This window comes from Megascapheus bottae, chromosome 1 (genome assembly GCF_031878675.1).
Source record: "Megascapheus bottae isolate mThoBot1 chromosome 1, mThoBot2.hap1, whole genome shotgun sequence".
NCBI classification, from domain to species: Eukaryota; Metazoa; Chordata; class Mammalia; order Rodentia; family Geomyidae; genus Megascapheus; species Megascapheus bottae.
This window is the reverse complement of record NC_143509.1, coordinates 3,498,119-3,520,869: the sequence shown is the minus strand read 5'-3', so window position 1 is coordinate 3,520,869 and position 22,751 is coordinate 3,498,119. Positions and strand designations below refer to the sequence as shown.

Sequence of the window (22,751 nt, the reverse complement as noted above, 5' to 3'; positions counted from 1 at the left end):
TACACATATTCCTGCCCCAGGACCTCTGCACTTCCTGTTTCCTCATCCAGAAAAACTTTTCCTTGAGGTGTTCACATGGCAGTGACATTTCCAACTGACATTTCACCATCTCTATGGCAGTCTGTCACTGTAAGGTCAGGGGAATTCTCTGCATTATCTCTCCCTCCAGAACGTCAATTCTAGAAAGGTGCAGGGTGTTTTTTGTTTGTTTTTCTTTTCTTCTTTTTCTCTGTACAGGCCACTATTGTGGGTTTAAACCTTGGCTATCATTTCCTACAAATTCCTTTATTAAAAAAAAAAAAAGTAAAAACTCTTGGGTTGGGGGGGCTGGGAATACGGCTTAGCTGTGGAGTGCTTGTGTAGCATGCCTGGATTCGATTCCTCAGAACCAGGCACACAGAAACTGGTAACAAAAGTCTTGGGGATGGGGTGGGCGTCCGTCGGGGGCTGATTCAGGGGCCCGGATCCCGGGGACCGTGGGTACCCCGGGGACTCCCCGTGCTGGTGGTGGAGCCGCTGGTGTCCCCTGCGTCGCGCTGGGGCGACGATCGCTCGCTGCGGCTGGAGCTGCGGTCCAGGGCCAGGGTGAGGCCGTGGCGAGGCCCACGGGACGCCCGGGTGGCGCTGCCCGACGGCAGCTGGGAGCTGCCGGGGGACCCCGCGTGGCGGCGGCAGGGGCGCCGGCCGCAGCAGAGCAGGCGCAGGAGCGCGCGTCGGAAGTCGCGGTTGGTGAGCGTGTAGATGATGGGGTTGAGGAGCGAGTTGGCCATGGCCAGGCCCAGGAAAGGGTCGGCCTGCAGGAGCACGGGACAGGCGCGCGCCGGGCACGCCACGTCGAGCAGCAGGAGGAGAAACAGAGGCAGCCAGCAGGCGGCGAAGGCCAGGAGCACGGCGCTGAGCGTGCGCAGTAGGGCCAGCGAGCGGGGCGCGCGGGCTGCGCGCGCCGCCGTCGGGGTCCGCGCGGCTCCGGGCCGCGCCGTGCGCAGGCGCCGCGCGTTGGCGCGAACCTGGCAGTAGATGCGCGCGTAGAGCGCACAGATGGCCCCGAGGATGGCCAGGAAGGCCAGCACGCAGAAGAGCACGTAGGCCTTGGCGTAGAGCGGCAGCACGGTGGAACAGGCTTCCAGGCGACCCAGGCAGTTCCAGCCGAGCGCGGGCAGCAGCCCCAGGAGCAGCGAGACGCCCCAGGCGGCCGCGGCCAGCGCCAGCGTGCGCCCCTTGCCGGCGGCGGGCGCGGGACCCCGGCGCGCCATGGTGAGGTGACGTTCCAGGGCGATCGCCAGGAGACTCAGCACGGACGCGGCCAGGGCCACGAACACGCCGCCTTCCCGGGCGAACCAGAGCGCGGGCGACAAGCGCAGCGTGAGGGGTCCCGAGAGGAGGATGTTGGTGGCGTAGGCCGCCCCGGCTAGCAGATCGGACAAGGTGAGGCTCCCCAGGAGCAGGAACATGGGCGCCTGGAAGCGCGGGTGACGCCCCAGCACCAGCAGCACCGCCAGGTTCTCCAGCACGATGAAGGCGCACACGGCCAGGCACACCGCGGCGTCGGCGCGCAGCCCCGCGCCGGGCTGGTAGCGCGCCCCGCGGAGCTTGCCCGTGTAGTTGTAATGCAGGACGATGACCTCGCTCACCGGCGCCGGCCGCAGCAGCCCCGGCTCCATGGGCCGCCCGACCCTCAGGCTGCGGGGAGGATGGGGGCAGGGTCAGAGCGGACGACCCCTCCCCCGATCTCCACCCCCCCCAAAAGAAAGGAGTGCCCTCAACTGCCTGCGACACCCCCCCTCCGCGCAGGGGGAGGGGGTGCCTTGGAGAAGTTGTGTTCCTAGTTTATATATCCCGAGGCTTGGGTGCTGTCCCTGAGCTTTTTCAGTCCAGGCTGGCGCTTTACCACTTGAACCACAACTTTTAGCTTTTTTTTTTTGGCTGACTTATTGGAAATGAGAGTCTCACAGAAAGCCAAGAAGCCAGGCGTCATGGCTCACGCCTGTAAATCCTAACTATTCAGGAAGCTGAGATCTGAGGACTCCTGGGTCGAAACTAGCCTGGGAAGGGAAAGTCTGTGATATTCTTAATCTCCACTAAATTACCCAAAGTATATACATATATATATATAGATATATATATATATTTTTTTTTTTTTTTTTTTTTACAAAGTCTGAAAGTGGAGCTGTGGCTCAAGTGGGAGGGTGCTAGCTTTGGCACAAAGGTCAGGAGGAGAGTTCATGTCCTGAGTTCAAGCCTCAGAACTGGCACCAAAAAGAAGAAGAAGAAGAAGTAGAAGAATCTTAGGGACTTTCCTCTCCCAGCTCGCTTGGAAGTGAGCCTCTTGTACATGGGATTACAGGTGTGAGCCATTGGAGCCTGATTTAAGAGGGTTCTGCATAAAAGAGGGTGCTCATGAAACTGACCCACAGTAATAACAAGGTGACACACAGCCCCATTAAAAGTATACTAATAACACCCGGCAAGAATATCTATCTAGATGTGTACATTCCAGATGAACATACAGGAGTATGTGCATACACAAACACAACCAGGCACAGAAACAGACACAAATACAGAGATAAAGGACCATGCAAGCCAGGCGTGAGTGGCTCAGGCCTGTAATCCTAGCTACTTGGGAGGCTGAGATCTGAAGATCACTGTTCAAAGAAGTGTCACTGTGGCTCAAGTGGTAGCCTTGAGCTGAAAAGCTCCGGGACAGTGCCCACGCCCAGAGTTCAAGCCCCATGACAGACAAAAAAGGGGGGAAAAAAAAGGAAGACCAGTTGCTGATTTACTAATGGCTCACACCTATAATCCTTCTTAGAGGCTAAGCACAGAAAACTGTTCAATGAACCGCAAAAATAAAGTAAGAATGGAGGCATGGCTCAAATGGTAAATTACCCACCCAGCAAGATTGAGGGCCTATGTTCAAACAGAAAAGAAAAAAAAAAAGAGGTTTGTTTAAACTTAATGCAGACCTTTGCCAAATTTAAGAAGCAAATATATTCTGTATTCACACATGGACAGACAGATGGATACAGAACCAAAGACAATAATTCAGTCACACCAGGCCTGTCACACCCAGTGACACAGGCCATAATTTCACAGCCTCTACCCACATCCAACTTGGGGTTCAGCACTCCACACTGCACCCCCCCTCCCGGTTATACACAAGGCCTTTTCCTGCTAAAAAACAAAAAAACCCTGTGAGAAAGCTGGTTTTACCCACCCATTTTACAGCAGGCAGGGAGGGAGGAGGGCAGACAGATAATGCTTCATGCAGATATGGCTGTGACCGAGTGACACACTTGTCACCAGAAGTAGGATGCAAGGTGGGCCTGAGTTCACACCTGTCATTCCAGCTACTGAGGAGGCAGAGATTAGAGGATCACAGTTCAAAGGCAGCGCAGGCAGGAAAGCCTGTGAGACTTTTTTTTTTGACAGTCCTGGGCTTGAGCTCAGGGCCTGAGCATTGTTCTTGGGCTTTTCTCAAGGCTAGCACTCTGCCACTTGAGCCACAGCACCACTATGTATGTGGTACCCAGGAATCGAACCTGGGTCTTCATGCATGCTAGGCAGGCACTCTACCACTAGGCCAAACTCCCGGCCCCTATGAGACTTTTATCTCTGGTGAACCACCAGAATAGAATGCCTGCAGTGAAGCTGTGGCCTTGAGGAAACTTAGGACTAGCACTCAGAACCCTGAGCCCCCCAAGATGGCACACAGTGGATTTCAGGGCTTTTGGGGATGGAGTAGTTGAGAGGCAGAGTGTTTTGTCCAGGTTGGATCAACTCTGACTTCCATTCTCAGCGGGACAAGCACACCAAGTAAACCCAAACCACAAGAAAAAGCCGGCTTGGTCACCGGCTCACACTCAAGCCTTGGTCACCGGGTCCCAAGGGAAAAGGGACTTTTCAACACATTGCCTAGGGCAGGGAGAGCCTAAGCAGGTTCAGGGGTTAACAGAGGGACAGACACCGGTGGAGGGCCCTGGGATGGGATCACCAAACACTCAGGGGTTGGAGGGACAGAGTCCCTCATCCTAACCAACCTGGTGACAGAACTGAAGGATCCTAACTTTGTCCAAGAGGAGCCCCAAATCTGGCCCCCAAGGTAAGGGGTTCCTGTAAAAAGGATGGTGAAAGCCCAATAAGCAGCCAAGCTGTGTCCATGCGGGGAGACCTCCCGCCCCGGCCGAGCCCTGCGCCCCCCAAGGTCCAGCTGTCGACACTCACCCCTGCGCCCTGGTCCTGCGCCCTGGTCCTGCGCCCTGGGGCAGCCGCAGCCTGGAGCGGAGTGTGCAGCTCCCGGGGTGGGGGCTGAGGGGCCGGAGCTGGCTGCGGAGCGATCGCCAGCGGGGGGACCCTCCCCTTCCTCTTGGGGTCCGGGCACTCGGCCCGGGGCTGCCAGTCTGTGCCACCCGCCGCGGCACCGGAGAGCGCCGGGCGGCGACTGGCACGGGGAGCCCTCGGCTTCCCCATCGGTCGGGCCGCGGTGGGAGGACCCGCAGCCGGGGCGAGGGCGGAGGGCGGGCTCTGCCTGGGCCACTTCCCACCCGGGAACGCGCAGGGGTCACCCAGCAGCGCAGCCCTCCCCAAGGGTGGGCGGAGGACGTGGGCCAGAGGGTGACTCGGGTCCCCAGCCCTGCCCCACGGCGCCCCAACTCCGGAGGGGGAGGACCAGGGGCGCAGGCAGGAGCCCCAGGGGAACGTGGGGTCCCCACAGGAGAGTCTGCCTGGACCCCCGCTTAGCTGGCATTGTGGTCCCGCCTGACTGTCAAGCCGGTGCGCCCCACAGGAACCCCGGATTTGAACGTCTCCTGGGTTGGTGCCAGTCAAGGCTGGCATCCATGGCTCCCGCCTGTAATTCCGGCCACTCAAGGAGGCTGAGATCTAAAGACTAAGGTTCAAAGCCAGTCCAGGCAGGAAAGTCCATGAGACTCTTATCTCCAATGAACCAGCAAAAAGCCAGAAGCGGTGCTGTGGCTCAAGTGGTAGAGCACCAGCCTTGAATGGAAAAGCTCAAGGACAGCACTCAGGCCCTGAGTTCGAGCCCCAAGACTGGCACACAAAAGGTATGGATCTGGGCTGGGAGTTTGGCCAAGTGGTAGAGTGCTTGCCTAGCATGCACGAAGACCGGGGTTCGATTCTGCAGTGCCACGGACATAGAAAAAGCTGGAAGTGGTGCTGTGGCTCAAGCGAGACAGCGCTATCCTTGAGAAAGCCCAAGGACAGTGCTCAGGCCCTGAGTTCAAGTCCCAGGACAGGCAAAAAAAAAAGTATGAATGCATTACTGAATGCCTGTCTTCCTTCCTGGGTGTCCCCCTCCGTCTCAGGCATGTGTCTGTCTGTGGTCGCCATCTGGTCGCTCTCCCACGCTTCCCTCTGACCTCCAGGCAGAGAACCCAGTCCCAGCTGGCCTGTCCCCGCCCTCCCTAGGTTCCCAGGAGCGTCCTGGTGGCCCCCAGTTCTTTCAGTAAAGGGGGAACCCCAGGCCAGACAATCCCAATTCACTAGAGTCCAAGTCCAACTGCACAGCGAGGTGGGCCCCCCAGGGGTGTTTTGTTTGTTGGTTGTTCTCTGTTATCTTGCCTTTGATTGGTTCACTGGAGATCAGGAGAAAGTCTCCTGGACTTTCCTGCAGGGCTGGCTTTGAACTGCCATCCTCAGATCTCAGCCTCCCTGAGGGGCTAGCTTGAACCGCCTTCTTTCCCAGGGATTTTGAGGGGTGAGGGGGTGTCCCGATGGTGGGGGGGGAGGGGGGAATCAAGCCACCCAGCCCAGGTCACACCCCTAAGGGACTTTCTCTTCGCCCCACACACACCCAGCTCTGATCTGAACCAATCACAGACACAAACCAGGGCAGCCCAGCCAACGGGGTCCTGAGGGGAGCGTTCACTCTTTAATCTCACTTAGAACCTAAGCTAAGCACCCTAAAGATAGGGCATTGCCTAGCACCCAGCTGGGCCCTGTCTGGAACCCCATAATGACCTCCTGGGTGGGGTGGTGACCTTTTCACAACTCCCAGGCGACAATCACACCTCCTGAGCTCTTCTGGGCACCAAAGGACCTCAGCTCTGCCACTTCTCAGCTGCTGTGTGCGCCCCTCCCCCACCCCGAGTGCCTGCACCTCTTTTTTTTTTTTTTGCCAGTCCTGGGGACTAGACTCAGGGCCTGGCACTGTCCCTGAACTTCTTTTTTTTTTTTTTTTTGCTAGTCCTGGGCTTGAGCTCAGGCCCTGAGCACTGTCCTTGGACTTTCTCAAAGCTAGAGCTCTACCACTTGAGCCTCAGCACCACTTCCGGCTTTTTCTATATATGTGGTACCGAGGAATCGAACCCGGGTCTTCATGCATGCTAGGCAAGCACTTTAACCACTAGGCCAAATTCCTGGCCTATCCCTGAACTTCTTTTGCTCAAGGCTAGCACTCTACCATTTGAGCCACAGTACCCCTTCTGGCTATTACTGTGTATTTTGTACCAAGGAATTGAACTCAGGGCTTCAGCCTGCTAGGCAAGCACTCTATTACTAGGCTACACCCCTGGCTTCTCCTCACCCATTCTGAATGAATCTACCTGGAAAGCAATTCCCCACTGCTCACCTCCTCCCAGGAGCCTTCCCTGACTGAACCTTTCCTCCTTCTTAAAGGGCAGTTAGCATAGTTCAAATTACCTTGGTCAAGCCAGGCTGTAGATCTGTGGCTCATGCCTATAATCCTACTTACTCAGGAGGCTGAGATCTGAAGATCTCAGTTTGAAGTCAGCCTGAGTAGAAAAGCCCTTATCTCTAATGAACCACCGTGAAGTCAGAAGTGGCACTTGGCTGGGCTCAAGGGGTAGAATGCTAGCCTTGAGCAAAAGGGCTCAGGGACAGCACCCAGGCCCTGAGTTCAAAACCAAGGATAGACTAAATAAATACATACAATAAAACAAAATAATCAAATAAAATAGAATATAGATAGTCACACGGCCCACTCCCACAGCTGTAGTAAAAAAAGTTGGAACTCCACAATTGATCTACCAATTACGTCTGCATCCCAGTAGCAGAATGTGTGGGGTCCAGGCCCCACCCAACCCATGGCACCCCATCTCCACTTGCACCTGGTGATCTAGTGTCCCCCCATCCCCCACAGTGCTCCTGCTGGAACTTGTGTGCCCCAGGCCTGCCTGGGCTGGCACACCTGCTGGGCAGGTTCCACTGGCACAGCCAGTGCCCACAGCGGTCACCCCACCCAGTCTGCACCCACTTCTGTGGCAGAGCCTTGTCTGTGTCTCCTAGACCAAGGAAATGTCTCCTGGAACTCTCCTACTCCCTTACCACCTTACCACCCCCCCCCCAATATGTCCTGGGAGCTAAAGGGCAGCTGCAGAGTCTTGCCCCCAAGTTTTACAGCCTGAGCTTGAGATCTGGAAGCATTAAGCCAGACATCAGAGCACACAGACTTTGGGGGAGGCCTCCAGGTAGAAGCCCAAGGGCCAACTCTGGTTCCAAATCACAAAGCCTGTCTGGTTGGAAGTGTGACCTAGTGTGCTTGAGTAGATGTAAGAAGACTTGGGTTTGATTGCTTGGTACCACATCCACAGAGAAAGCCAGAAGTGGGGCTGTGGCTCAAGTGGTAGAGCTCTAGCCTTGAGCCCAGGACTGCATGCTAGGGCTCAACAAGGCAGTACCTAATATTGTAGCTATTTACCAGAAAGTTTCCTTAAGTGGAAAAGCAAGTTACTAGTAATGTAGTTCAACTGAATGATACTGTTTCTTCTCATAGATAAGAAAATTTAAATCCAGTTGCTGGCGGCTCATACATGTCATCCTAGCTACTCAGGAGGCTGAGATCTGAGGATTCTAGTTCAAAGCCAGCCCAACAGGAAAGGACATGAGATTCTTACCTCCAATGAACCATCAAAAAGCTGAAAGCAGAGCTGTGGTTCAAGTGGTAGAACATTAGCCTTGTGTGAAAAAGCTGACTGACAGTGCCTAAGCCCTGAGTTCAAGCCCCAGGCCTGGCAAACAGACAACATCCACACAAGACATTGGAGAACAGACAGAACTCTGCAGCTTGGAGAAGGGGCTGAAAGTAGGGGTTTTTTTGGGGGGGAGGACAAAAAGGGACACAATTACAGACAGAAAAACTATTGAATTAGACAGAAAAACTCATACCAATAAAAAAATGAAAGGGGCCAGGAGTTTGGTCTAGTGGTAGAGTGCTTGCCTAGCATGCACGAAGACCTGGGTTCAATTCCTCGGTTCCACATACATAGGAAAAAATGCCAGAAGTGGTGCTGAGGCTCAAGTGGTAGAGCTCTAGCCTTGAGAAAACCCAAGGACAAAGCTCAGGCCCTGAGCCCAAGCCCAGGACTGGCAAAAAAAAAAAAAAAATATATATATATATATATATATTATGCCAGGGAAGTGGGGCTGTGGGGCTGTGGCTCAAGGGGTAGGGTGGTAGTCTTGAGCTGGAAAGCTCAGGGGCAGTGCCCAGGCCCAGGATTCAAGTCCCATGACCACCACCAACAACAAAAAGTATGCCCATAAACTCACTCTGGATTTCATAGTGGAATCACCTGGTACCCCACAAGCGAATGCTAGGTGCTGGGTACTGCTGAGGGTTCACTGTCCCCCTGGTGGTGGGGACAATGAATCTCACTTTTTCGCCCTCATTGGCTCCAATCTATAATCCTCAGACCCCAGCCTCCTGCGTAGCTGGGATTACAGGTGTGAGCCAGCGTGCCCTGTTAACTTCCAGCTTTTTCTATGTATGTGGGGTACCGAGGAATCGAACCCGGGTCCTCGTGCATGCTAGGCAAGCACTTTAACCACTAGGCCAAACTCCCGGCCCTGAATATTTTTTTTTTTTTAATTAGAGATTCCAAAAGACTCGACAAAGAAGAATCTTCAAGGTGGGAGGGGAAAGGCATATTGAGATGGTGAGAAGAGGACCCTGCCTTTTCTAAAGGATGAATGGATCTAGAACATAGCCCCACCTCTTTCTTCTCTCACTCTGGCAGTACTGGACCAGGAAAATCCCCCAATGGGGAAATCACAGCTCATCCATACACAAGTGCCTGCTGTGACAGCTGGGGTTAAATGGAAGCCAAGGAATATATGCATGAAAACAGAATTACTTCTCAGTGAGTTATCACTCTTCAACCCCCTTCCTGCCCACTCCTAAGGCTTAAACTCAGGGCCTAAGTGCTATCCCTAAGCTTTGTTACTCAAGGCTAGTGCTCTACCACTGGAGCCACAGTTTCAATTCTTAGCTTCCTGAGTAGCCAGAATTACAGGTGTGAGCCACCCGTGCCTTCCTCTACATACAAATTTCTTGTAACGTGTTTAGCACATCCCAGCCAAGCACAATGGTTTATACCTTGAATCTCTGCTATTTGGGGTTTAAAGTTCATATGGTTTCAAGGGTTTGTAGTGAATATGGACAAAAAGTTATTGAGATTTCATCTCAACAATTTAGCTAGACTCAGTGGTGAGTTTCTGTCATCCCGCCACTCTCCAGACACAGATAAGTAGGATTGCTGTCCTGCACGGAAAGCAACCCAAGACCCTATGTAAAAAATAAAAGCAAAAAAGGACTGGGGGTGTGGCCAAGGTGGCAAAGCACCTTTCTAGCAAGAGTAGGACCCTGAGCTCAAGCCCCTGGATCACAAAAGAAGGAAAAAGAAAGTTCTGTATGTGGTCTGGCTCAGATCTAACTACTAGATTATCTTCACATAATGGCTTTTCAATAGCTCTTTGGATACAGAATTTACATATCATAAAATAGTCACATTTAGGGGCTGGGAATGTGACTTAGTGGTAGACATGAAGCCCTAGGTTCAATTCCTGGGTATCACATACTCAGAAAAAGCCAGAAGTGGTGCTGTGGCTCAAGTGGTAGATCACAAGCCTTAAGCAAAAAAGAGTCCAAGGACAGTGCCCAGGGCCTGAGTTCAAGCCCCAGGACTGGCAAAAACAAACAAACAAACAAACCCATAGGTAGAGATAGTGAAGTCAGCTAATTCCTACAGCTGCACCAAAGATTTCAGTGTGGAATTTCATTGGCCCATCTCAGATCACGTGTGCAGCTCAGGGCTGTCTTGACTGGCCAGGATGGAGATTGTGGGTGTGGTGAGTGAGCCTCGCCTCCAACCCTGGTCTGAGCATTTTCCTGAGAAGTCCTGGCACCACATTGTTTGTTGCCAGCCTGGCATGGGAGGGCAGAAAGCCAGGTGCAGCTGCAGGGCTTGTGGGCTGGGTTTCTGAGAGATGCCTCTGGGCCATCACGTGAGGCCACTGAGTCACTGGCTGCTTAGGAGACTCTGTACCCACTCAATGGCTGAGTGGCTCAATTTCTTCTTTCTTCTTTTCTTCTCTTTCCTTCCTTTGTGTCAATCCTGTCTTTGAACTCTGGCCCTGGGCAGTGTCTCTAAACTTTTCTGTTCAAGGCTACATGGCTACCACTTGAGCCACGGTGCCACTTCCAGTCTTTTTGAGTGGATAATCAGATGAGTCTCACAGGGATTTTTCTGCCCTGGCTGGCTTTGAACCAAGATCTTCAGATCTCAGTCTTTTGACTAGCTAGAATTACAGGGATAAGCTACCAACATCTGATATGAGTTCATTATTTTATTTTATTTCTGGTACTTCGGCTTGAACTCAGGGCCTAAGCACTGTCCTTGGGCTTTTTCAAGGCCTAGTACTTCACCACTTGAGCCACAGCACCATTTCCAGCTTTTTCTATGTATGTGGTGGCAAGGACTTGAACCTGGATCTTCGTGCATGCTAGGCAATTACTCTTACCACCAGGCCAAACTCCCGGCCCAACAGCTTTAAGTCATGTAACATCAATTTAGTGAGCCTTTTTTCGGTTTTTTGGACAGTTCTGGGGCTTGAACTCAGGGCCTGAGCACTGTCCTTGGACTTTCTCAAGGCTGGAGCTCTACCACTTGAGCCACAGCGCCACTTCTGGCTTTTTTTTCTATGTATGTGGTACTCAGGAATCGAACCAGGATCTTCTTGCCTGCTAGACAAGCACTTTACCACTAGACCACACCCCTGCCCACCCCCCACTTTTTTTTTTTTTTTTTTTGGTATGCCAATCCTGGCGATTGAGCTCAGGGCCTAGCACTGTCTCTGAGCTTTAGTGCTCAAGGCTATCATTTGAGCCACAGTTCCACTCCTGGCTTTTTAGTGGTTCATTGGAGACAAGAGTCACAGATTTTTCTTGCCGGGGCTGGCTTTGAACCATGCTCCTGATATCTCAGCCTCCTGAGTAGCTTGGTCGAGGCATGAGGTACCAGTACTTGGCTCTGTATACCCTCTGACACAGGAAATCCTCATGATAGTGAGGTTGACTGAAGGAATGAAAAGTACATTCTTTCTGCTAAATAGGCAGAAAGTGGTCAACCTTGTTTTCTAGAACATTCCATCACAGAACCTCAGAGTAAGAGTATATTTATTCCTTTTTTTTTCTTTGTGGTATAGGGGATTGAATGGAGATCTTCTCACACCCATGGTTTTGAAGATGCTTGAGAAACAAGCCTGGATGGCTCCAGGACATCGAAGCATTTTGACAAGGACAGTTGACATACCGTGAGAAAGAGCCTGTCTGTATTCATGTTTGTTTTAAGCGCTTGTCATTTCTTCCAGCAGCTGCACAGCCTGGGAAGAGTTGGGAGGGCGTGATTTACTTCACCCAGGGCCATGGGAACTGACTGGGTGGAGACACAGAAGCATTTTTGGAATGGCTGAGAGGATGCCAATCAAATTCAGGAGCAGGCATCATAATAGGAGAGTCAAATCCTACTTTATGAAAGCCGCTTACGTGCTCGTGTGTGTGTGTGTGTGCTGGTCCTAGGACTTGAGTTTTTTTTTCACTCTAAGCTGGAGCTCTAACACTTGAGCTACAATTGTACTCCTGTTTTTTTTTGTGATTCATTGGAGATAAGAGTCTCTGGGACTAGAGGCGGGAAGCAGTATTTCATGCCTGTAATCCTAGCTACTCAGGAGGCTGAGATCTGAGGACCTCAGTTTAAAGCCAGCCTGGGTACTAATGCCTGTGAGACTCTTATCTCCAATTAACCACTGGAAATCAGAAATGGCACTGTGGCTCAAATAGTAGAGCACTAACCTTGAGCTGAAAAGCTGAGCTCAGGGATAGCGCCTAGGTCCAGAGTTCAAAGCCCTATGTCTGAAAAAAAAAATTCTCTTGGACTTTCCTCCTCTGTTTTGTTTTTGTTTGGTAGGTCATGGGGCTTGGACTTTGGGCCTGGGTGCTGTCCTTGAGTTCTTTAGCTCAAGGCTAGGACCCTACCCCTGGAGCAACTGTGTCATTTCCAGTGTTCTAGTGGTTAATTGGAGATAAGAGTCTCCCAGTGTTTACTGCCTGTGCTGGCTTTAAACTGTAGTCCTGAGATATCAGGCTCTCAAGTAGCTAGGATTACTGGAAGGCATGACCATCTTGCTTGCCCTCTGACTGATTTTGAACTTGGGTTATCAGACTCTTCCTCAGTTCAGATACCAAGACCCCAAGGTGAGATTCCACCTGCTGATTTTGAGCTGGGCAGGTTGGGGGAGAAGGTGGGAGGAGGGAAGGAGAGCACATCAGGAGGTAACTGCCTTTTCTGAACTTTTTCCTCCTCATATTTGGCTTTTCTTATCCTGCCACTTGAGGATGCCTTTTTTGTGGCTCAGAGGGTCACCACCATGGGGTAGGGCTTTACTGAACTCTAAGAGTCCCTCATCTTGATGAACACAGCATAGGGATGAATTCAGCTCATCCTCCAACATCCTTGAATACATAACTCAGATGTTTAATTGTTTTTTTTTTTTTTTGCCAGTCCTGGAGCTTGAACTCATGGCCTGAGCACTGTCCTTGGGCCTTTTCAAGGCTAGAGCTCTACCACTTGAGCTACAGCACCACTTCTGGCTTTTTTTCTATGTATGTGGTACCTAGGACTTGAACCAGGGTCTTCGTACATGCTAGGCAAGCACTCTACCACTAGGCCAAACTCCTGGCCCGTGTTTAAATTTTCTTTTTAAAGATTTATTGGCTGTCTTAAGATAATTGACGTGTTGTAAAGCACACACGTATTAAATGAATGTATAACCTGAAAGTGAAATTAACCTGACACACCAAAGCTATTTATTCTCTATCTCTCTGCCTCTTTCTCTGCCTCAAGGTTAACTAGACAGGCAATCCTAGCACTTTAGCCACATCGTTTTGCTTGAGGGGTGTGTGTGTGTGTGTGTGTGTGTGTGTGTATGTATGTATGTATGTGTGTATGTGTGTGTGTATGTGTATGTATGTATGTGTGTATGTGTGTGTGTATGTGTGTATGTATGTGTGTGTATGTGTGTGTGTGTATGTGTATGTGTGTATGTATGTGTGTGTGTGTATGTGTGTGTGTGTATGTATGTGTGTGTATGTGTATGTGTGTATGTATGTGTGTATGTGTGTGTGTGTATGTGTGTGTATATGTGTGTGTGTGTGTGTGTATGTGTCCTGGAGCTGGAGCTTAGAGTCTGCGCACTCTCACTTAGCCTTTTCATTCCAGGCTGGCGCTCTACAGCTTAGGACACAGCTCCACTTCCAGCTTTTTATAAGAGCCTCAGGGACTTTGCAGTCTGGGCTGACTTCAGCTCCTGAGTAGCTGGGATGACAGGCGGGAGCCACGGGTGTCTGGGTGCCAGGATTTCTCTCTTATTCCACGCATTTGGAACAGAGGCACCGAGGAGGAGGAGCTGACCACAAGGGGGTCGCACCTAGATTGGGGCCTAGATTGAGGTGGGAGGGTGCAGGCCCGGAGGGTCGCTGTGAGGCGGGAAGACAGCCAGTGCCAGGTATGGGGGGAGAGGCGCGGCGACCCAGGGAAGTCCGAGGGGGCGTGGCCACGGCCCTGGGCGGAGCCTCCTCCAGGTGGGCGTGGCCCGGAAGGGCTCAGGGGTGGTGGGCGTGGCCTCGCGCTGTGCGCGCTCTGATAAGAGACTGAGGGGCTCCCGCGGGCCTGGGCGGCGTGATAAGGCGCTCGGGCGTAAGGGGGCGGGGCGGGGCGGGGCCTGGGCCGGACGCCTCCCAGCCTCCCGGGGCCGGGCGGGGCGGGGCAGCCTGCGGGCCACGCCCACCTCCTTCCGGGGGCCAAGATGGCGCCGGCGGTGGCCGCAGGGACAGAGGCTTCTGCAGCAGCGGCGGGGAGCGCGGGCCACCGGAGCTCCGCGGCTTCTCCCGAGTAGCGGCCCCCGCTCCCCGGCGTCCCGGCCCGCGGGTCGCCCTGGTCGCCGTGGTCCGCCCGCCGCCCGCCCTCCCGGCTCGTCCATGAACTCCGTGTCCCCGGCCGCCGCGCAGTACCGGAGCGGGAGCCCGGAGGACGCGCGCCGGCCCGAGGGGCGCAGGCCACGGGGTCCCCGAATGCCGGAGCCCAACGGCCTGGGCTCGCCCGGGGCCGCCCCGGGGGAGCCGGACGAAGTGGACCGGTTCAAAGCCAAGTTCCTGACGGCCTGGAACAACGTCAAGTATGGTGAGGCGGAGGGGGTGCGGGCCGCCGCCGGCCCCCGAGCCCGCGGAGGGGCCCCGAGCCCGCGGAGGCGCGCACCTGGCGCCGCCCGCGTCGGCCCCGCAGCCCCGCGGCCGCGCTCGCAGGCCCCGCCCGTCCCCGGCTTGACCTTGGCTCCCCTTTCTTGCGCCCGTGTGCCTCGGTTTCCCCTCGCTGTAAAATGGGTGCACTCACCCGAGTCCCCTGAAGTTCGTCCCTCCCCAAGTTCCTGTGCTCACGGATTAGGGACTCTCCCCCCCGCCCCCCGTCTTCTCCGTTCAGCGGGGTGTCTGTGCCCATTCCACAGACGGGCAGAGTAAGGACTCGGTTCCTGCGGCTCGGGGATCCGTCTTGATGTGTGTGCACGGTGTGCCAGGCCTGGGTCCTGGACTCAGGGCTTGGACACTGTCTGTCTCTGAGCATTCTTTTCACGTGTGCTCTATCACTTGAGCCACACAAGCTCCACTTCCAGCTTTTTTTTTTTTTGGTGATTCACGTAAGGCTTAACCTGCCCAGGCTAGTTTCAAATCACAATCCTCAGATCTCAGTTTTCTGAATAGCTAGGATTACAGGGGTGAGCTACCGAGTCTCTCTGCAAGCCATCATTTTGTTGTGTGGTCCTCCCTGTGTCCTCCCTCTCCTTCCCCTTCCTCCCCCCACCCCACATACCTCTTCCTCTGCAGGCTGGGCAGTTAAAAGCCGGACGAGTTTTAGTAAGATCTCCAGTGTTCACGTCTGTGGCCGCCACTACTGTTTTGAAGGCGAGGGTAAGCAACTTGGGTCGGGAACAGGGTACAGAGGGGAACATTCCTGAGGTGACCCTGGAGGCAGCTGATAAACTTGGTCTTGCAGGTGACATCCAGCGTTTCCAGAGGGACTTCGTGTCCCGTCTGTGGCTCACCTACCGAAGGGACTTCCCACCCCTGGCTGGAGGCTGCCTGACCTCCGACTGTGGCTGGGGATGCATGCTACGCTCGGGGCAGATGATGCTTGCCCAGGGCCTGCTACTGCATTTCCTGCCCAGAGGTGAGTCAGACAGGTGAAAGGGTTGGTGTGCTAGCTTAGTGGCTGTCATGTGTTAAAAATAAGGAGGAAGTGGCACTGTGGTAGGTGTCCTTAAGCTAAAGAACTCAGGGAAAATGCCCAGGCCAAGAGTTCAAGTGTCACTACCAATCAAAGAAAACAAAGATTTGTTGGGGCTGGGAGCATAGCCTAGTGGTAGACTGCTTGTGTAGCATGCATGAAGCCCTGGGTTTGATTCCTCAGTACCACATGCACAGAAAAAGCCACAAGGGTTGCTGTGGCTCGAGGAGTAGAGCACTAGCCTTGTGAAAGCCCAAGGACAGTGCTCAGGCCCTGAGCTCAGATCCCAGGACAGGCAGAACAAAAAAAAGAAAAAAGATTCAAGAAGTAAGTGGTTTCAAGTGATGTCCCAATTGTATGTTTTAAGAGCCAGGTATGGTTTAGCATACCTGAATTCCTGGCACTTGAAACTGGAAGAGAGTAGATGTGAAGGTTCAAGGATAGCCTGGGGTAGATATGGGCCTCCTATCTCAACATAAAATAAAAGGCTGGGCTGGGCACAGGTGCCTCATGTCTGTAATCTTAGCTATTCTAGAGGCTGAAATCTGAGGATCTTCCCCCTGAAGACTCTTATCTCCAGTTAACCTCTCCAAACTGGAAGTGGCATGAGGCTCACGGGATAGAGTGCTAGCTAGCCTGGAGCAAAAATGCTCTGAGATAACGTGGTGCTGTGGCTCACGCCTCCTAGCTACTTTGGAGGCTGAGATCTGAGGATCAAAGTCCAAGACCAGCCTGGGTACTAAAGTCCATAGAACTGTTCTCTCCAATTAACCACACTAGAGAACCAGAAGTGGGGCTTTGGTTCCAGGGGTAGGGTGGTAACCTTGAGCTGAAGAGTTCAGGGACAGCGCCCAAGTCCAGAGTTCAAGACCCAGGTTCAGTGCACAGGAAAAAATAAAAAAGGTTCAGGCAGTGTGAAAATTATAGTTCCATTCAGGGTTTTCTAGAGTATCAGATCATTTATGAAAGCCAAGAGTGGTTGTATACGCCTGTAGTCCCAGCTACTCAGGCGGCTGGATCTGAGGACGAAGGTTCCAAGCTAGCCATGACAGGAAAGTCAGTGAGTTATCTCCAATTAACCAGCAAAGGGCCAGAAGTGGGGTTGTGGTTCAAATGAGAGAGCACCAGCCTTGAGAGAAAAATCCAAGGGACAGCTCCTAAGTCCTGAATTCAAATCCTAGTTCCAGCATGCACACACAAATACTGTGGCGCTGTTATACACCCTGGCCTTGTTTGTGTATCTCATTTCCCCCTTAGACTGGACGTGGGCAGAGGGTTCCGTCCTGGCCCCTGCCGAGCTGTCCGCATCAGCCTCCCGAGGCCAGCCTCCAGGTCCTCCCCGCCGGCTGCCTTCTTGCTGGGCCCAGGGTGCCCCCGAGCTTGAGCAGGAACGTTGGCATCGGCAGATTGTGTCCTGGTTCGCGGATCACCCCCGGGCCCCCTTCGGCCTCCATCGGCTGGTGGAGCTTGGGCAGAGCTCAGGCAAGAAAGCAGGGGACTGGTATGGACCATCGCTGGTGGCCCACATCCTGAGGTGAGATCGGGCTGGGAAGGGGGAGCCCCTGGGGAGACTCAGGCCCTGAGGCTGACCCTTCCTTCCTTCCTTCCTTCCTTCCAGGAAAGCTGTGGAGAGCTGCCATGAGGTCCCCCGCTTGGCAGTGTACGTGTCTCAGGACTGTACAGGTAAAAGAGGGCTGTGACCCTGGGTTCCGGTTCCAGTTCCAAGGCAGGGGCAGACTCGGGGTCCCCAGTGCAGCAGGAAATGGACTTAGGGTGCCTTCTTCTACTCCTCCCACCACAAGTTGAGGGGTTAGCCTAAGGTCAGGGAGCTTGAACTTGTGGCCCGGGCCCTGGCCCTGAGCTCTTTTTGCTCAAGGCTAGCACTCTACCACGTTGAGCCATAGCACCCCTTGCACTTTTCTGGAGATGAGAGTCTGGTGAGCTTCTCTGCCCAAGCTGGCTTTCACCTCAGATCCCCAGATTTCAGGCTCCCGAGGTGAGGAGCTCGGGTTACAGTGGGAGTGGAGCCCCAGGCTCCTTTACCATGATTATCAGCAGTCAGCTCTTCCTTTCTCCTTTCTCCTCTTTCTGAGTACATTCCAGGCCTGTACTACCATCCCCATCCCGGGGTCTAACCTTGGGTGCTAACCCTGAGCTTTTCTGCCTGCTGCTCTACCAGCAGAGCCACAGCTCTACTTCGGGCTTTTGGGGGATTAATTGGAGATGAGTTTCAAACTGAGATCCTCGAAACTCAGCCTCCCGAGCAGCTAGGATTTCAGACGTGGGCGGCTGACACTCAGCCATGTGGTTTTACTCTGCGGACATCGCAGACATATTCTGAAGTGTGGCCTCTCCTTTCATCAGTGTCCTATTAGTGAATGATTCAAGAAAAATGCTTACGGCTCAGCTTGTGAAACATGAGTTATTGTGTGTGTTGGTACTGAGTGTACTGAGAGTACTTTTATGTTTGTTCTGGGGGCTGGTCCTGAACTCAGGGCCTGTGTGCTGTCCCTGAGCTTTTGGGATCAAGGCTAATACTCAGCTTTTTGTTGATGTTGGTTGTGGGACTTGAACTCTGGGACTGCACGTTGTTCCTGAGCTCTTCAGCTCAAGGATACCACCATGCCCCTTGGCCTGGGCATTGTCCCTGAGCTCTTCAGCTCAAGGATACCACCATGCCCCTTGGCCTGGGCATTGTCCCTGAGCTCTTCTGCTCAGGGCTACCTCCCTACCCCTGGAGCCCCTACCTCATGGGCTTTTCCTTCCTAGGCTGATGAGTTATGATTCCCAGATCTCAGCCTCCTGAATAATAGTTAGGATTCTAAGCACGAGCCACTGGCTTTGCTCTTTTTTTTTTTTTTTGCCAGTTCTAGGTCTTGAACTCAGGGCCTGAGCACTGTCCTTGGGATTTCTCAAGGCTAGCACTCTACCACTTGAGCCACTGCACCACTTCTGGCTTTTTCTATGTATTTGGTACCTAGGAATCAAACCTGGGACTTTGTGCATGCTAGGCAAGCACTCTACCTCTAGGCCAAACTCCTGGCCTCTGGCTTTGCTTTTTGAGTCAAGATCTCTATGTAATCCAGATTGACTTTGAACTCTCAAACCTCCTGCTCAGCCTCAGTTTTGGGATTACAGGAATGCAGCACGATACCTGGTTTATAACATTTAGAAGGGCTTTTTACATCTAAGTGTTCGTGCAAGCATGCAGATTCACACTTCTCCAAGAGTCTACCTCATAGGGGCCCCAAAGGAATTTAGGGTACTGAGAGGAGGAGGGACGCTGAGAGCGGTGTGTTCATGGAGGAGGGAGGAAGGCAAGAGAGACACGAAGACAAACCCAGATTCGTTTAGTAATCAAATGCTTGCTGTTTTCATGAGAGGCAGCTGGAGGTCTGAGACTGACTTGGGAAGGGTGGGGGTGTGGCCTAAGGGGGCGTGGCTCCACCTAGAGCTTTTACCTGAACAGCACAAAGCTTGCTTTGTAACGTTATCAAGGTCACCTCTGGGCCTCAGTTGGCCTGTCTGAAATGGGGCTACCCACACTTATCAACTGTATGCCCCTCGATTACCTGGGGGACTTTGGGGACAGGGAAGAATAATCTTTGCTGGTGGTGACATTTCTTTTGTCTGCTAAGAAAGTAGCACAGATAAGGTTGCGCCCTGAGGTTTGAGTCCCACACTCCAGGCGCAGGGCTGGCAGGGTGGATTTGGTGGTGACCCAGGCCAGTGAAACACACCCCTGTCCCTGCAGTGTACAAGGCAGATGTGGCACACCTGGTGGCCAGGCCTGACCCCACGACCGAGTGGAAGTCTGTCATCATTCTGGTGCCCGTGCGGCTGGGTGGTGAGACGCTAAATCCCGTGTATGTGCCCTGTGTGAAGGTAGGTTCTGCCTCCTTCACCTGCAAGCCTGCTGAGCTTGCAGTTCCGGTTAAGATTGTTCATTCCCCCTGAGTCTCATGTTACTGTCCCCAGGGCCTTGGGCACCCTCGTCTGTGATCTACTCAAGAGCCACCCTCCAGCTCTAGGCTTTTTGAGATAGGATCTCAGTTCTCAGCTCAGGGTGGCCTCGAACTTGCTGTGTAGTCTGCACTGACCTCGAATATTCTCTTGCCTGTATCTGGGACTGAGAATGGATTGCTACCACATCCATCTAATGGATGGTTTTTATTGAACCTTTATACAGCACCTACCGTGTGCCAATTGCTGTGGAGGGTGCTGGGATTTGGGGAAAACCAAACAAGCAGAAATGTCTGACTTTTCCTGATGTGAGGTTCAGGGTCATAGCAGTGTGCTTGGAACATCTGAGATCAATCTCAGAGCTAGTAGCTCACAGCCGTAATTCCAGCTACTCAGGAGGCTGAGATCTGAGGATCACAGTTGTTTTTTGTTTTGTTTTGTTTTTTTGCCAGTCCTGGGCTTGAGCTCAGGGCCTGAGCACTGTCCTTGGACTTTCTCAAGGCTAGAGCTCTACCACTTGAGCCTCAGCACCACTTCTGGCTTTTATCTATGTATGTGGTACTGAGGAATTGAACCCGGGTCTTCGTGCATGCTAGGCAAGCACTTTACCACTAGGCCAAACTCCCAGCCCGATCACAGTTGGTTTTTGTTGTTGTTTTGGTTTGGTTTTGTGGGTCATAGGGCTTGAACTCAGCCTGGGCACTGTCCTGCAGCTCTTCAGCTCAAGGCTACCATCCTACCCTTGAACCAAACCCCACTTCCCATTTTCTAGAGGTTAATTGAAGAGTCTCACAGTCTTTAGTGCCTGGGCTGGCTTTGAACCTCGATCCTCAGATCTCAGCCTCCTGAGTAGCTAGGATTACAGGTGTGAGCCGTTAACAGTGATTTTTATTTTTTGGCTCTGAGATTGGTCTAGCCAGCCCCAGAAGTACCTGTGAGACTCATATCTCCAAGAAACCACCCAGGAAAAAGCTGGAAGTGGCTGCCTCAAGTGGTGGCACATATGCCTTAAGCACAAGGAGGCCTAGGGCCAGTGCCCAGGCCCTGAGTTCAAACCCTAGGACCGGCAAAAAATAAAGATCAAACATTTGGGGCTCGGAGTGTTGCCTAGTGGTAGAGTGCTTGCCTAACATGCACAAAGACCTGGGCTCAATTCCTCAGTACCACATACATAGAAAAAGCCAGAAGTGGTGCTGTGGCTAAAGTGGTACAGTGCTGGCCTTGAGAAATTCCCAGGACAGTGCTCAGGCACTGAACTCAAGCCCCAGGACTGGCCAAATAATAAGAATAATAAATAAAAATCAAATATTTGGGCTGGACACAATGGTTCATTCCTGTAATCTCAGATACTCAAGAGATAGATTAGTAGGATTGAATTTGTTTTTTTTTGGGGGGGGGAGGTCATGGGGCCTCAGTACTGTTCCTGAGCTCTTCAGTTCAAGGCTATCACCCTTCCCCTTGAGCTTCAGCCCTGCTTCCCGTTTTTCTAGAGGTTAATTGGAGATAAGAGTCTCAGGTCCTTCCGTGCCCTGGCTGGTTTAGAACCTTGCAAGAATGAATTTTGAGGTCCACCTTGGCAGCAAATTGAGATACCCATCTCTTTCAGTAAGCCTGGTACGATGGTATCTGCCTGTCTTCTCAGCTTAAAACAGAAGCAGAGCCCTGAGGGCTGGTGGTGGAGCTCAGCTCAGGTGGCCTAACATCTGCCTTGCCAATCAAGGCCTGTTAAGGGTTTCATTCCCATCACTGAACAAGAAAAACAGCCCCCACTTTAAAAGGCAGGTAAACTGCCCCAGTCCAGGACTACAGGGCTAGCAAGCCCTCTCCCCCAAGAAGCAAATACAGAAGCGTTCCCGCAAGAACAAGTTCTAGAAGCTGGAAAGCCTGATTTTCTTTCTTTTCCTTTTTTTTTGGTCAGTTGTGGATCTGAACTCAGGGCCTGAGATCTGACCCGCAACTCTTTTGCTCAAGGCCCTACCACTTGAGCCACAGGATGGCTCTGGCTTTTTCTGAGTAGGTGGTGAGTCTCATGGGACTTTCCTGTCCTGGCTGCCTTCAAACTGTGGTCCTGAGCGCTTGTCCTAAAGTAGAACGGCGGCCCCAGTGGAACAGTGTGTGTTTGGCCTGATCAAGGCTGCCCCATTGTGTCTTGGGTTCCCAGGTAGGCTCAGTGTTTGTTGAGTGACTGATCAACCACATCAGCCCTGGCCTGTTTCTCCCTGCAGGAGCTGCTGAGGTCTGAACTGTGCCTGGGCATCATGGGGGGCAAACCCCGCCACTCCCTCTACTTCATTGGCTACCAGGGTAGGCCCCGCCCCTGATACATCGTGCCCCCCCCTCCCCGCCTTTCCCAGCCCCTCCTCAGCTTACACCTGTCCCCCTCCCCCCACAGATGACTTCCTGCTCTATCTGGACCCCCACTACTGCCAGCCCACCGTGGACGTCAGCCAGGCTGACTTCCCCCTGGAGGTGAGAGCGGGGCCACCTGAGTGGGACTGGAGGCACAGGGAGGGACTGGGGACCCTGAACCTCCCTCTCTGCCCTCAGTCTTTCCATTGCACCTCACCCCGCAAGATGGCCTTCTCCAAGATGGACCCCAGCTGCACCGTGGGGTTCTACGCCAGGGACAGGAAGGAGTTTGAGCGGCTCTGCTCCGAGCTGACCAGGGTGAGAAACAAAAGTGGGGTTCGGGGCAGGGTTGACAGCGAAAGAGGAACAGGCGCCCCAGCCCGGCGTAGCCGGGCCCTCAGGAGGAGCGGGGGTTCAGCTCAGGCCTGGGCTTCGCCGCGCCCTGGGGCCGCCAGCTGTGGGCGGCGTCCTCCGCCGGCACCGCACTTCCCAGCGGTTCCCGGGGCCGACGCTCATTGGCCAGCTCGGACCATGTGATCCGCGCAATGCCTGCGGCCGCAGGGCTGAAAGCACTGATTGGCTGCGGGCTCAGTCTCCGCCCCTCGCCCCCCCGCAGGTGCGCAGCTCCTCCCCGGCCTCCGAGCGCTACCCCATGTTCACCGTGGCCGAGGGCCACGCGCAGGACCTCGCGCAGGACCTCGGCCTGGACGACCTCGGCGCCCCGCCCGCGCCCCGCCCGCCTCGCCTGGGGCCCCTCAGGGCCAAGCGGCCGAGCGCCGAGGACTTCGTGTTTTTATAGTGGGAAGATGCGAGACTATTTATTTTTTTATTTATGGCCCGGCCCGCGGC

At 53.5% G+C, this 22,751-nt stretch overlaps 2 protein-coding genes across 2 annotated transcripts; one reads left to right on the top strand and one right to left on the bottom strand.

Moving 5' to 3' along the window:
* On the bottom strand, positions 1–1,674 carry S1pr5 (sphingosine-1-phosphate receptor 5). Its single transcript, XM_090337338.1, has one exon. It carries the CDS (start codon positions 1,659–1,661, stop codon positions 453–455), a length of 1,209 nt encoding a protein of 402 aa, XP_090193464.1. The 5' UTR covers positions 1,662–1,674; the 3' UTR covers positions 1–452.
* A 12,580-nt stretch (positions 1,675–14,254) lies between these two features.
* On the top strand, positions 14,255–22,750 carry Atg4d (autophagy related 4D cysteine peptidase). Its single transcript, XM_090337042.1, has 10 exons — positions 14,255–14,492; positions 15,191–15,274; positions 15,360–15,533; positions 16,848–17,124; positions 17,209–17,273; positions 19,345–19,475; positions 21,779–21,857; positions 21,946–22,022; positions 22,101–22,220; positions 22,519–22,750. Exons 1-10 carry the CDS (start codon positions 14,291–14,293, stop codon positions 22,699–22,701), a joined length of 1,392 nt encoding a protein of 463 aa, XP_090193168.1. The 5' UTR covers positions 14,255–14,290; the 3' UTR covers positions 22,702–22,750.
* Position 22,751: the final 1 nt, after the last annotated feature.

What these genes read in the sequence shown, in the direction of transcription:
- Atg4d (XM_090337042.1), top strand. Translation starts at nt 14,291, where the DNA reads ATGAACTCCGTGTCCCCGGCCGCCGCGCAGTACCGGAGCGGGAGCCCG. An exon ending in CGTGTCTCAGGACTGTACAG is followed by an intron (nt 17,274 to 19,344) that starts GTAAAAGAGGGC and finishes CTGTCCCTGCAG; the next exon opens with TGTACAAGGCAGATGTGGCA. An exon ending in AGGCTGACTTCCCCCTGGAG is followed by an intron (nt 22,023 to 22,100) that starts GTGAGAGCGGGG and finishes CTCTGCCCTCAG; the next exon opens with TCTTTCCATTGCACCTCACC.
- S1pr5 (XM_090337338.1), bottom strand. Translation starts at nt 1,661, where the DNA reads ATGGAGCCGGGGCTGCTGCGGCCGGCGCCGGTGAGCGAGGTCATCGTC.